Source organism: Aspergillus campestris, assembly GCF_002847485.1.
Source record: "Aspergillus campestris IBT 28561 chromosome Unknown P168scaffold_8, whole genome shotgun sequence".
NCBI classification, from domain to species: Eukaryota; Fungi; Ascomycota; class Eurotiomycetes; order Eurotiales; family Aspergillaceae; genus Aspergillus; species Aspergillus campestris.
In genome coordinates, this window is record NW_020194343.1 from 1,501,911 (window position 1) to 1,514,692 (window position 12,782).

A 12,782-nucleotide genomic window follows, 5' to 3' on the forward strand; every position below is an offset into this window, starting at 1 on the left:
CACCAAAACCATCGATGATCTTGACATGTTTGAATGCTTCACCAGTCCATCGCGGTCGAATGCGAGGACATAACGCAACATGCGATCTCAAGAAACAGTCTCCGTGATATACACGCTACGTGATATGGTGCCCTGTTCAGGGATTGTAACAAAATCTATTGCTCCAACATATTCAAGCTAAACCAGCTAGGCCGGCGCGTGGTACATAAACGAGCGAATAGAAAACAATGCAAATGGCCTTTGAATCGTTGAACCAGGCAGTTCGATCCGATGGCATGCGAAATAGAAACATAACAACTCGAGGAGCCTTTCTCACACGGAGGACCCCCACTGTACATCGCGTACTATATTCACAACTGTCCCAGAAAACTTTTTTCCACAGGGTTCTGGAAGACAGCGCTTAGCCCAGAAGGTTGTTGATGGGGATCTGGACGCAGTTCGCGGCGTTGAGAGCGAGGAGGCTGCCGTGTTGATCGTTTTGGTTGCCATCGCAGCAGGTAGGGAGGCTCTGGCAAGATTTACCGCCGGCCAGGACATTAGCCACTGGAAATGACAGTTAGATGGATAGACTTCCAAACTCTTGAGGGGTACCTGTCATCACTCACGCGAAGAGCAGCCTTCGTAGCTGCCAAGGCCATCGCTGAGACCCTGGGAGAGGAGATCCAGCAGGCCGCCGCCGGTCTGGTCCTTGGACAGTTCGGCCTTCTTGCTGTTGCAGCACGAGGGCTTCGCGCCATTACCACAGGCGTTCTGGGCCTGCTCCAGGCTGACGGGCTGGCCCTTGTGGTAGAAAGCGGGAGGCTGGCCGGCCAGGGCAGTGGCGGCGAAGAGAGCAGCGACGGCGAAGAACTTCATTTTGGCTGAGGTGGACTGGAGACGAGAGACTCGAGAAAAGTTGATTGGTGTTGTAGGAGAGAATGGAGATTGATAGGCTTGGATGGATGATGCGGATGGAGCTGATGGAGAGGACTGGAGACGGGTCTTCGACGTCCCTTTTATATCTTTTCGATCCCTCCTGTAGAGAGGTGCTTGCTACTCGGCCCCAACCTCCGAGGCTGGCCAGACACAGCTCATTTCCCGAGAGACTCGGGTTCCATCTCATACAGTGGCATTGTGCCCGGTGCCTTGCATGGGCGTTTCCATAATTGTCCCAGCGATCTTCGCACACAAAGCTGACTATCGGCTCACAGAGCCCGTATAGCGCATCCGCCTTGCAGGAGAGAGTGGCATCCATAATGGCCAATAGTCTGGACCAGGATGCAGGAACCGGCTCCCCGGATATGGGCCATGTAGCGCACAACCTGCACTATTCTCCTTTCCCTGCATTGGTATCATCACGGCCACATGTGATCTATCATGTCCCCACTGCACCTTTCAGTCGCAGAGAAGCTTCGAGTCGATGGCCCTGACCACTCATTTCGGAGTCCATCTCAGCCTATTGTACTTGTTAGATCGGGTATCAGATGTTAATGTTCTATTAGGCTCGCCTCAGGGGTAGTCGATGGGTCTTACCCGCACTACAAGGAAACCTGCATCTGATCCTTTCACCAAGGCCAGAGCAGCTGGGGACCCCAGAGACTTTCCTGCGACTCAGTGTCGCTCCTTTTCGCGTCCCGAGCAGCATGTCGGTGAGGCCGTTGCCCCTAGGAGCAGCGCAATGTCGGATGTTATTTTAAGTTGGTGCGGATCTTCGCACTGCAGGTCTATTGCTGGGAGGCTTTACGCACTCGCTCTGTTGGGATCGATCGTCACTTCCCCAGTGGCGATCAACCTCGACAATACGGCATCCCAGCCTCCAGCTTGCATCTAGAAAACTTGGTTTGTGGCACTAGATGGTCTATGCACGTTTTACTCATGCCTGCGGGGGCGAAGTCGTTGAGACATAGAATGAGTCCACGGTGAGGGCCAGAACATGGCTCACTTTGGCGCTGGCCGCCGGTCTACGGAATACACCTGATTTCACCGATCTACCGTTCCCCTGGTTTGGTAATAGTGGGTAAATCAACTCTGTTTCTCTCAAGGTCTCGCCACTGGGTACTGTAGCCTCGACAACAGCAAGAACGAGCCTACCGAAGATGCAGGATATCATGCTCATTGATCCATATGAGCTCTGTGATTTGCGCTGCAATACGTTCATTTGATTCCTCTACCTCCACGTCGCGCATAGGGAAGCCAGCTTGCGTATTCGTCATCCTAGGAGACCGAAACCTGCAAGAAAAACAGGCTTGATCAGCCACCGGTAACAATCCATTTCGCCTAAAGAATCGGATTATACGCCACGAGTTTACACACAGTATATCCCGATCATAGAGGTGTCTGATCTTTGCCGTATGGTGGAGCGAACTGCCTATCCTCGAAATGGATCGGTGGGGCCGTGATGTATTGTGAGACCCCCTTGCGTCAGGCCTATGTTGGGTCCTCCCTGAAGCTTCGTTACCAAAGTTAAATATTATCAAATAATAAAGGATATCACTTTTTTCTTCCTAAAAGGGAAGAAAAACTCATTTGAGCGGTGTGGGAAGCAGATTGGTTGAAAGTGATTTGTTGGGGAGGAAACGTTATGTACGCGCCACAATATCGCTCGTTTCTCCATTCTGACCAACGCCGACCCCGTGAATGAATGATCCTCATCGAGTGAACTATGTACAGTATACACCTTGGTCAACCGTCATCACCAGCTGAACGATTCCTCCACGTAGTGGAGGTTGCGATGTCCTTGCCGCATGGCTAAATGCACCGCGGTGCGCGCCTCGTCCGCCATAGCGGGCGGACCACAGACGATGACGACCGTTGACGACTTACTGAGACGGGCTTCGTGTGCGTGGGTGATAATATGGGTCCGCAGGTCGGGACGCCCGCTGGTAATCTCCAGGTCCTTGTGTGCTAGATGTTCCCCGGGGCAAAAGTCGAAGTCATCCTCCTCCCCATAGCGTTGGTCCTTGGGCGTTAAGGTGCTATAAAAGGAGGCGTGGAAATCATTACGCGCGAGGGCGGGCCTTAGCTCACGGGTTACAAGGTCGCGGATGAACGACGCTTCTCGTGTCGTCCAGACCAAGTGCAAATCTTGAACACAGGTCGCGCTCGCGTCGGTTGACGAACGTGCCATATGGTCCTGGATATAAGGTAACATGGCGGCAATTCCGGTCCCCCCTGCTATGAAGAGAACGGATTCGTGGCTCCAAAGGGGGAACTCATGGCCATAAGGACCCTCCAGGAGGATGTCTGGGGCGGTTGTCCGGTTGGGACGACGTAGACATTGTTGCCGCAGATGGCGCGTCCATCCGTCAAAGGGCCGGATCCAAAAGATAAGCGTGACCTTTTGTTGATCATCGGAATGTACTACTTCCTGGTATTGACGAGATACTGCATCGGACAACAAAGGCACCTGCGATACATCCCTGATCGGGTCGTATTGGGCCATTGCAGTTGGGAGCTCAGCCGTGTATGACCAGGCCCCCAATGTGAAGGGGTGACTTTCCCAGCCCTTTAGCCGTAAAGGCTGATAGAGATAGTAATATTGCCCTGGGTGTGGATGGAGGAGTGGGGACCCCGGCACAATCTCCAGTCGAATCACATCGGCAGCTTCGTCGTAGACGGCAGTGCTGGTGCTTACCCGGAGCTTTTTTCTGGATTGAAAATGGACATGGAAGTTGCAGTGAATCACCCGGACTAGACGTAGGGTTCGATCAACCACCCAGATGCCCACGGCTGGCCAGAGATAAGCCCAATACTGATTTCCTGCGAAGATGACCGTGTGACTGTAACAGCGTTAGTAACAGCGCTATTGAAAACGCCAGGACCACTGACTAAAAACAGCCGACGAGGGCTGCAGTTGAGAGCAGGATATGGAGAATGAGAAATGCCTCGTAGGTACGGCGTCTACATAAGTCCACCGCTGTTGGCCAAAGTAGCACCATCGCGACCATGCTCTTGTATATATCAGTGAATGTTCAAGAGGGGGGTCGCCAGTAGAAACTAACAAATGTTCCCCAAAGCAAATAGGGTTTCTGCAGCTTCTTCCAGGCATTGCCATCTGGGAATGAAAATGACTGTTAGAGTATTGACAGAGACCATGGAGGTAGCATGAATACACCCACTTTGGACAAATAAAACTAAGTAAAGAATAGTATGAACGACGGCCTGAATGGTTGCAATCCATGCGACGTGTCGGTGGAACAAGTTGAAGGTTGCAAAGCTCCAACCCGTCGCCCAGAGAAATATATTGTTGCGGCCCGCGAAGAGCCAAATCAATGGAATATTCGCAAATGAGATGATTCCAGTGCGATCAGCGATGTATCGTAAAAGCTGGCTTGAGGTGTCGGACCAACTGTAAGATGTGAGCCAGGCTTCTCAACGGGGCCTGTGGCACCGCACGTACTAGAGATTACCAGGGAAAGCATTGTACATCATTGCACACAGAACAATATTGAGAACCCAAAATAGTAGAACTACCAGAAATTGTATTCGTGCGGGAAATGTCCACCAGAAAAGCCGACGGCCTCGAGACGGGAGAGGCGATGGTGTCACTAGATGAATCCGTACCCAAATATATAATTCATGGAAACGGGCATATAGGCCGGCCGAGAAGGACGACGCTCTGCCTTCCCAGACACGACATGAATGTTTCGTGTACTGAAGTGATCGATGCAGGATCCCAAGGGCGAGGATCCCACCCCAAAACGCGTACATAGCCAAGCTATTGCTGTCAGAGCCATCCCAGAGGAAACGAGGTTGAAGGAGAAACGCCTACCCAAAGGCATGATTGTACCAAACTTGAGTTTCCCACGTATCCTACCGCCCATTAATAGTCAACAACCGCGGAGTGACACCCATAAAGAACTTCCGACTTACTATGGTCTGAAAAGCCCGATCAAAATACGACGACGAGAGCATGACCGGGAAATCTACTGGCTCCCGCCTCAAGATGTCACCGTATGCCACAACACGCATATGACGGATGGCATCGTCCGTTAGGTTCGTAGCTAGTTGCTCCCGCGGAATAAGTTCGAGACCGGCGGACTCCTGGCAGGACGAGGTCAACCAGGCCTGGCCGGCGGCATTTTCGGATGGGTTGCAATACGCTCCCGAGGCCGCGTAAATTGAGGTGACCCGCAATGGGTTTTGACAGCGCAAATGCCAGACATCCTTTGGCGGCGATCCAGCGAAAGTGATGTATCCATAGGCAACGTCCACGGCCTGTACACAGTGTTCAAGGACGGTGGCCGTACCGACGGAGATAAGGAGCAAGAGAATGCACCCGTGGACCGGCCACATCGCTGGCATGGGCGAGAAGGTTGAGTAGAAAGCATTGAAGGATCAAAGCCACGCACAAACCACGCACCCCTACGCGGGGGATGGCTGACTTTCCCGCGAACCTCGTTCCTCTGGAACCAACCGGACCCACTCTTGAGCCACGCGAGGGCGGCGGGACGAATTAGGATTCCTGGGTCCAAGACCACGGCAAGCCTTGACGCATTCTCAACGAGGCGTTATATCTGGCGAGACAAAAGAGAACATGGATAGAAAGAGGACGCATCAATTGAGAGTAACCATCGGTTGATCACAGGAGATACCGCGACAATCATGTAAAAAAGGCCCAGAGTATCTTGATATCTTGATGTGTGCCAAAAAAAGATCTCCTCGTATCTTATCTAATCTGATCATCTCGATGCCTGGGGCAAGGCTTGGTCAGCAGCTCCCTTGCTTCACGTGACTGGGATCAACTTCCCTTCTTTCTTCTCTTCTCTTTGTTCTCCTTCTGACCTCGATGATGAACAGATGGAAGCCACTGATCCTTTCATTGGTAGGATAACTTCCTGGTATGTGCAAACAATGTTATGGAGTTTAGACAACCATACAACCAGCTTTACTGCTCGATTTAACCTGGTAACTCTAGATGAATGGAGCGTTTCGAGGGTTTCAGGCGCGGCCTGCGCGAGACGATGGATTGGGACCGATTGTCTCGGAGCAAGTTTACCAATCTCTGGCTGGCTGGCAAAAAATAACATCAGATCGTGCGGGGTACCTTTCCCGCCATCGCTCCCCTTGCCCCTGGGATGTCCACTGCTGCGAGATGAAGGGGCGAATGTGTCCCCTGTCTATGATATTCTAAGCTACCAGAATTTGATATACAAGGATGAGATAGAAGGCTCAGGCCTCTTTCTGCTGAGACATTGCCAACGATGTTGCGCCCAGGCTCACGGCGTCATGCACCCGCTCTACATACGAAAACTGGATTCCCCGAGATGATAACCGTTCCATCAGAAGCTTCTGATAGGTGACATGACTGACCACCCCACCAGAGAGGATTAGTCCCGTTTCTGCAGGAGGATGGTATCCTTGGCACTTGGGATGAAGGAGGCGTCCGAGGGTGGTATTCACGAGATCGTCGACTTGATCGTGAATGATACATGTCGCAGTGTCGTCAGTACCCGCCAGGCTGAGGACGGCTTCTGCAACCCCAGCGATTCGGGTCTTGGTTGCTTGTTGTTGGGGGACTAATACCTCGCTGACCAGGTCATACTCACCACTGGGGGATCGCCCGCACCCCAGTCGCTTGAGAACGGCTTGTTCAAAGACACCCAGTGTACTATCCCCATCACCCAGTCCTAGGCGAGCATCTTCCAGCCGGGCCACAGTGTGCTTGATAGCTCGAAGTCCGATCGCATATCCCCCACCTTCGTCACCAAGGATATGTCCCCAGCCTCCGGATCGCGCCACCCGCATCGGGCGTCCGGATGTCCAATTATATCGCATGGCCACACTCCCAGTCCCCGCAATCAGCACGATCGCCGATTCACTCCCCGGGTGTCGACTCATAGCCGCAGCAAGAAGGTCAACATCATTCGTGAGGAGCAAGCTGTCGGGGGCTGTTACCCCAAAGAGGGCCGAGACATTCGGCAGGAGAGCTTCGCGAAACCCGCTGCGGTCAATCCCCGCAAGGCCCAGCCAGACCGTCTGGAAGCATCCGTCGAGTGGGGTATCATCTCCGAGGATTTGGGTCGGTACGTTTTTCATGGCGTTTCTGGCGGCTGCTTCGAGAGTGGCGATAGCTTCTCCCATCCCATGGCCATCAGTCCTATCGTGGATGATCAGTCCTACTAGATACCAACTAACTCTTTGGGGGATGTGTCAACCTACAAATTACACGGGCCAGCCAGGCCACGTCCCAAGATAACCCCTTTCTCATCCGTTATCACCGCCGCGCATTTGCTTCCTCCTCCGTCAATGCAAAGGATGAACCTGCGGTCAGGAGCCGCTGACCCATTCGGCTGGATACCTGTGCAAGATTTGTTCGCTGCCTTCAGCGCCTGTGCCAGGATCCCACCGGCTGACTCGAGCTCCCGCTGGGATTGTTCTACGGATAATCCTGTGTTGGCCGTCATCAGCGCTAGCTTGACGCTGCGATCGCACTGTGCTAGAAGGTCGTCCAGCTGCTCGTCGGTCATGTTGTCGCACAGCGGACTTAATTTTCGCAATATATTCCGGGACCGCTGTTTCAGCTTATTATTCGAGGCAACAAGGTCGACCATCTATAGCAACGTCGATTAGTTCTATTATCCCTGTATGCCGTGAGGAGCGAAACTACCATATTGCCATAGGTCTTGCCGATGCGTATCATCGTGCCCGTACTCAGCATATTCAACACCAATTTCGTGGCGGTGCCCGCCTTGAGACGAGTGCTTCCCGTCACGCACTCCGGCCCCGGAAGTGGTGAGAGCATATGGTCCACTGTACCTGCGCGACTCATGGCTGACGGTGAGGCGCAGACAACGCCGATCGTGAGACACCCGAGGCGCTTGGCGAAGTTCATACATCCGAGGACGTAGGGGGTGCGACCGGATGCTGCAATCCCGATGACACTATCGAGCTCAGGGTCAAGCTGGAGTGCCTCCAAATCCTGCTCTCCTGCGCTGACACTGTCTTCGGCCCCTTCCTGGGCCTTCCGAATGGCAGCATCTCCACCAGCGATTATGCCGACGAATTGCGAAAAAGGCGCGGCAAAGGTGGGAGGGATTTCGGATGCGTCGAGGATACCGAGCCTAGAGAATCGACTTCCCGTTAATATTCTTCTCTGCGATACAACTAAGTCATACTAGGGATGGCAAATAAAGTGCACTGACCTTCCACTCGTCCCGGCGCCGACATAGATCACCCGTCCTCCACGACGGACTCGGGGAGCCAAATCATCGATAGCGTCTGCGATCTGGGGTAGAAATGTGGTGACACTCTCCGCGACCAGGTAATCATCGCGATTGATTAGTGTGCACAATTCCAGGGTCGACACCTGGTCAATGTTAGTGGTTCGGGGGTTGATCCCCTCCGTCTGGAGCCGCGACAGGGACCCGAGATCCATCGTGTCACTCGCCAAGCAACGCGCGCAAAACTGGTGGCGTATACGATTTATGTATCACACAGAACAGGTCAGGTTGCATCTGACCCCGGTTTAGGCGACCAGTCACTCGCCGGGGCTCCCCTGATATCTATAGGTCCCCAGGTCGCATCCATTCCATGGTAGCAGTAAAATTTCACCAATGCACGTGGAGGGTTACCACCCAAGGTATGATTGGATCCTTGGGGCGATTCATGGTGCCACTGGTTTATAACAATTTACCCTAAACGACGCCGGTGCGGGGAAGCATCGACAAGGCATTTTCCCATTGGGGATGTAATCTGCGGGTTTATCCGCTTGGCCGCCCTAATCCCCAAATGACTATCGCTACCGAATCATGGTACGCTATCTAGGAGATTGGGCTAAGCCTTTTTGGCTGGCGCATGGGACATCGGGGGGCATTAAAACGAGCTGGGATTCTTCTCCAGAGGTGATTCTCACGGCACAGAAGATCGCTCACTCAAGCCATCGCAATGACGGTCAACGAAGTAGCCTCCTCGGGAGAGTCTGGGCTCTCCGCCCCTCTGGGTCAGCAGCGTGGAGTTGTATATCGAGTGTACACCAACTGCTGGTTCCAGATCGTGTTGATGAGCTTCATCTGCTTCTGCTGCCCTGGTGTGAGTTGTATTCCCGCCATCCACCACGTCGCACAATGCCGAGTGCATCCTCCATGCTAACAATGCTACTAGATGTACAATGCATTGACCGGAATGGGAGGGTCGGGGCAGGTCGACCCGACTGTCGCAGCCAACGCTACTGTCGCGTTGTTAGCAGCCACCGCGGGTACCGCTCTGTTCATGGTCGGGCCCATCTTCAACCGTGTCGGGCCTCGCGTTTGTCTGCTCCTTGGAGGATGGACTTACCCCCTCTACGCCGGTAGTCTCCTTTGCTTTAACGGTATGTGCATTGTTCGTGGGGACCTAATCATACTGGATTCTAATTACTCCTCGTAGCAACGGCCAACGGTGCCTTTGTGATCGCATCTGGCGCGATCCTCGGTATTGGGGCATCCTTCCTATGGGTGTCGCAGGGCGCTATCATGACGACGTACGTCCCGGAATCGCAAAAAGGCCGTGCCATCGCGGTCTTTTGGGTAATCTTCAACCTCGGTGGGGGCGTTGGCTCGCTGGCGAGTTTCGGAATGAACTACAACTCCACGAGTGGAACGGTGTCCGATGGGACGTACATTGCTCTCCTGATTATCATGGCCGTGGGCTGGTTGCTGGGCTCGTTCATCTGCCCGCCCGCGTCGGTCCGACTGGCGGAGCTGCAGCCGTCCCCCGAGAGCGACAAGAACTGGCGTAAGACGGCGATGATGTCGCTGCGGGCGATCATGGACTGGCGGGTTCTGTGCATGCTGCCGCTCTTCTTCTGTGCCAACGTCTTCTACTCCTATCAGCAGAACATCGTCAACGGAATGACGTTCAACATTCGCACTCGATCGCTGAACGGGGCTTTCTACTGGATGGCGCAGATGGTCGGTGGGCTCACCATGGGCCTGATCCTCGATATTCCGGGACTCAGCCGCCCCATCCGAGCCCGCATTGGCTGGGTGTTCCTCGTTGTGACGGGGATGGCGATCTGGGGTGGCGGGTACGCGTTCCAGTTGTGGCTAGATGACCGCATGGCCACGGGCCTGAAGCAGGACATCGATTACAAGGACGGCAGCATCTCGACCGGACCCATATTCCTGTACATTTTCTACGGCGCGTACGATTCGTTCTGGCAGTCGTACTGCTACTGGCTCATGGGCGCGCGCTCGAACTCGCCCGCAGTGGCTGCTGTCCTGGTGGGCGCATATAAGACCTTCCAGAGCACGGGTGGCGCGATGGCGTGGCGGATCAACGCGCTGGCGGAGCCAGCCATGTCACAGCTGGCCATGAACTGGGGATTGTGTATGGGCGCGCTGATGATTGCCATCCCTTCAGTGCTGGCAGTGACTGTGACCAGTAATACAGAGCCGACTGAGGAGCAAGAGACCAAGGAAGTCTGTGTTGAGCCTAAGTGATTGAATACAGGGGAGAGAAATGGTCTATGACCAGGTACAGAGATATCTTATTTATTATACTCAACTTAATTCAGCCAATGGTAGTGAATGGCATAGCCTGTATTATAGGTAAAAGTTTATTATAATCACTATCATTAATCCATTCACTTCAGTCAATTCTACTATTCATACTTCTCTTCTCTTCTCTCTTTTTCTTCTTTATCATTTAATCTCTCTCTCTCTCTCTCTCTCTCTCTCTCTCTCTCTCTCTCTCTCTCTCTCTCTACTAACTCACACCATTCTCTCCACATAACTAAATTTCCATAAGCCACACTATCATATCTCCCTCTCAGAAGTAAAATACGATAACCATCAATCACCATGCCGATGAACTGGAACGCCGATACTGATGCCAAAGTGAGTGTTACCTACGATAATAGTCATCCACCAATTGACATATAACACAACAAAGCTCCTAGTGGGAATCCTCATGCAGCTCCGCTCCGCCGGCGTCAAGGTGAATACCTACGAACTGGCGGTGTTCATGGGACCTGGTATGTGTTTTGTCCCACTATTCTCTCCTCTCTCTTTGAGAAATAATATGTTAAACAGCGGTGGCTAGAATGTACGCCCAGTGCCATCGAAAACCGCATCGTCCGCCTCCGCCGTCAGGTCGAAGGTCTGCCTGAGACCCCCGAGGCCGGACGCACCCCTCAGAAGACGAAGCGCAAGGACGCCCATTCGGAGCCCAAGACACCCACGAAGAAGGGGAAGGCTACAGATCTCATGCAAGACTCTGAGTGGCCTGAGGTGTCTGTTGAAGTGCCTGTCGTCAAGATGGAGGTGAAGAAAGAGGTCAAGCAGGAACCAGGCCATAACGGGGATGCTGCGGTGCCGGAGGACTTTAAGCTGGAGGAAGTGGTCACCTTTGTTGATGTTGAGTGATTGTGTTCTTGCTTTTCCTTCTTTGCGTGTCGAAGGAGCGGAGATGCAGTAATGTTTACAGCAAGGAAACCTGTCTGTCTTTTGCCATGTGTCCGTTATTTGAGCCTGAGGTAGCGGTTGAATTGACAATTTTCTTGCATTCCTCGTTACATACGTAAACCGCGATGTCAACTAACTAGCCCTGACTATCCTTCCACCATTTGCAATACAGACTGTCATTTCTTCCTCCAACAACTCTGCGTTCACATAGCTAGAAAGGTTGTACGACCGCCGACCTAGTATCCATTGCAGCTGATGCAGTCCAACTCGTTGCAGACCATGCCACCACAGTGGGGTCTCTCAGCCGCCTGGTGTTGGGCCATCTGTGTGCCAACCTTGGGGTCCTCGCCCAGACGCGGACCGGGGGACGTAGGCCCGGCAGCGGCTTTGGCCTTGCTGGGCTTGACCTTCTTGGTGGGGGTGGCCTGGGAACCATCCGGAGTGGAAGTAGCATTGTTCTGGTCGCTGACCTTGCCTGGCTTCCGGCCTCGCTTTTTGGGAGTGCCAGGGGTGCGGGGAGTGCCGGGGTCTTCGTTCTCGTCGCCACCATCCTGAGCCTTTCCAGCCTTGGGGTTGGTGATGGAGAAGTTGGATGGGTTGCCTAGGGTGCGTTTCAGCTTCTGAAGCTGCCCTCGCACACCGCTGGGTGTAGGTCTCTCATCATCATCTGCTACGTCATGTTAGACGTGGAGCTGATATCAGGGTGTGGACATGCTTACGCCAGGCTTCAGCGATCTTTTCCACGTCGGCGATGATCGCCACTGACTGGGTGGTGTAGAGCAGACGCCACAGCTGATCATGGTCTTGTTAGTACTAACATACCCTGAACGACATTAAGATGATAACATACAGTGTTCACGGTCTCTGGTTCCCAGCGCATGATGGTGAAGCAGTCTCTTATTTAGGTTTGTTAAGGGAGGAGAGCGTGAGATAAAATCAGTAGACAATGAGAAGTTGTAGAGAGGGAGACAAAGAAAGAACAAGGGAGAAAGAGAACAAGAAACAGAGAAGTAAATGAAATGAGAGAAAAAAATGTGCTTTCTTGCCGCGTAACAACAACAACAACTGTGCAGCCACTGGCAATTGCAATATCAGTCATGTGCATAGCCAGCCCTAGTGATATAACACTGAAGCCATTCACTGCTGGCTCAACCCATCAACGCCTGTATAGTTACGCGATCTGGAATACCTGACCATAGAGATGGCCATGAATTGGTAGTTACCAGGTTCTGGAGTGATGGGAGATATATTCAAGTCTCTACATCGGACCAGGTGGGAGATTGATAGAATACCAGTAATCAAGATGTCTTTATCCGAATTTCCCACTGGTGTCGTCTCCTTTGAAATATAAGTATGGAAGTAGACTTACTTTACAAAGTAGATATGTATTGGATATGAGTATAATATCAGATATCATAT

At 52.8% G+C, this 12,782-nt stretch overlaps 6 protein-coding genes across 6 annotated transcripts; 2 read left to right on the top strand and 4 right to left on the bottom strand.

The window, feature by feature from the left end:
- Positions 1-134: 134 nt before the first annotated feature.
- P168DRAFT_305690 (hydrophobin family protein) lies at positions 135-946 on the bottom strand. The gene is made up of 2 exons (XM_024838955.1): positions 606-946; positions 135-543 (listed from the first exon to the last, which is right to left on the bottom strand). Exons 1-2 carry the CDS (start codon positions 853-855, stop codon positions 401-403), a joined length of 393 nt encoding a protein of 130 aa, XP_024692003.1. The 5' UTR covers positions 856-946; the 3' UTR covers positions 135-400.
- A 1,576-nt stretch (positions 947-2,522) lies between these two features.
- P168DRAFT_255721 (ferric reductase family protein) lies at positions 2,523-5,279 on the bottom strand. Its single transcript, XM_024834481.1, has 7 exons — positions 4,852-5,279; positions 4,751-4,791; positions 4,379-4,696; positions 4,098-4,327; positions 3,981-4,033; positions 3,808-3,929; positions 2,523-3,758 (listed from the first exon to the last, which is right to left on the bottom strand). The coding sequence occupies exons 1-7, from the start codon at positions 5,272-5,274 to the stop codon at positions 2,672-2,674; spliced, it is 2,274 nt and encodes a 757-aa protein (XP_024692004.1). The 5' UTR covers positions 5,275-5,279; the 3' UTR covers positions 2,523-2,671.
- An 871-nt stretch (positions 5,280-6,150) lies between these two features.
- Positions 6,151-8,356, bottom strand: P168DRAFT_319938 (putative glucokinase regulator family protein; the record flags this gene model as incomplete). The annotated part of the gene is made up of 4 exons (XM_024840325.1): positions 6,151-7,078; positions 7,141-7,532; positions 7,589-8,042; positions 8,124-8,356. The coding sequence occupies 4 exons, from the start codon at positions 8,354-8,356 to the stop codon at positions 6,151-6,153; spliced, it is 2,007 nt and encodes a 668-aa protein (XP_024692005.1).
- A 509-nt stretch (positions 8,357-8,865) lies between these two features.
- Positions 8,866-10,400, top strand: P168DRAFT_239017 (putative MFS transporter; the record flags this gene model as incomplete). The annotated part of the gene is made up of 3 exons (XM_024833644.1): positions 8,866-9,009; positions 9,082-9,289; positions 9,346-10,400. 3 exons carry the CDS (start codon positions 8,866-8,868, stop codon positions 10,398-10,400), a joined length of 1,407 nt encoding a protein of 468 aa, XP_024692006.1.
- A 360-nt stretch (positions 10,401-10,760) lies between these two features.
- Positions 10,761-11,324, top strand: P168DRAFT_283156 (uncharacterized protein; the record flags this gene model as incomplete). Its single annotated transcript, XM_024836028.1, has 3 exons — positions 10,761-10,796; positions 10,852-10,933; positions 11,002-11,324. The coding sequence occupies 3 exons, from the start codon at positions 10,761-10,763 to the stop codon at positions 11,322-11,324; spliced, it is 441 nt and encodes a 146-aa protein (XP_024692007.1).
- Positions 11,325-11,517: 193 nt separating this feature from the next.
- On the bottom strand, positions 11,518-12,276 carry P168DRAFT_328439 (uncharacterized protein). The gene is made up of 3 exons (XM_024841356.1): positions 12,214-12,276; positions 12,083-12,155; positions 11,518-12,033 (listed from the first exon to the last, which is right to left on the bottom strand). The coding sequence occupies exons 1-3, from the start codon at positions 12,241-12,243 to the stop codon at positions 11,600-11,602; spliced, it is 537 nt and encodes a 178-aa protein (XP_024692008.1). The 5' UTR covers positions 12,244-12,276; the 3' UTR covers positions 11,518-11,599.
- Positions 12,277-12,782: the final 506 nt, after the last annotated feature.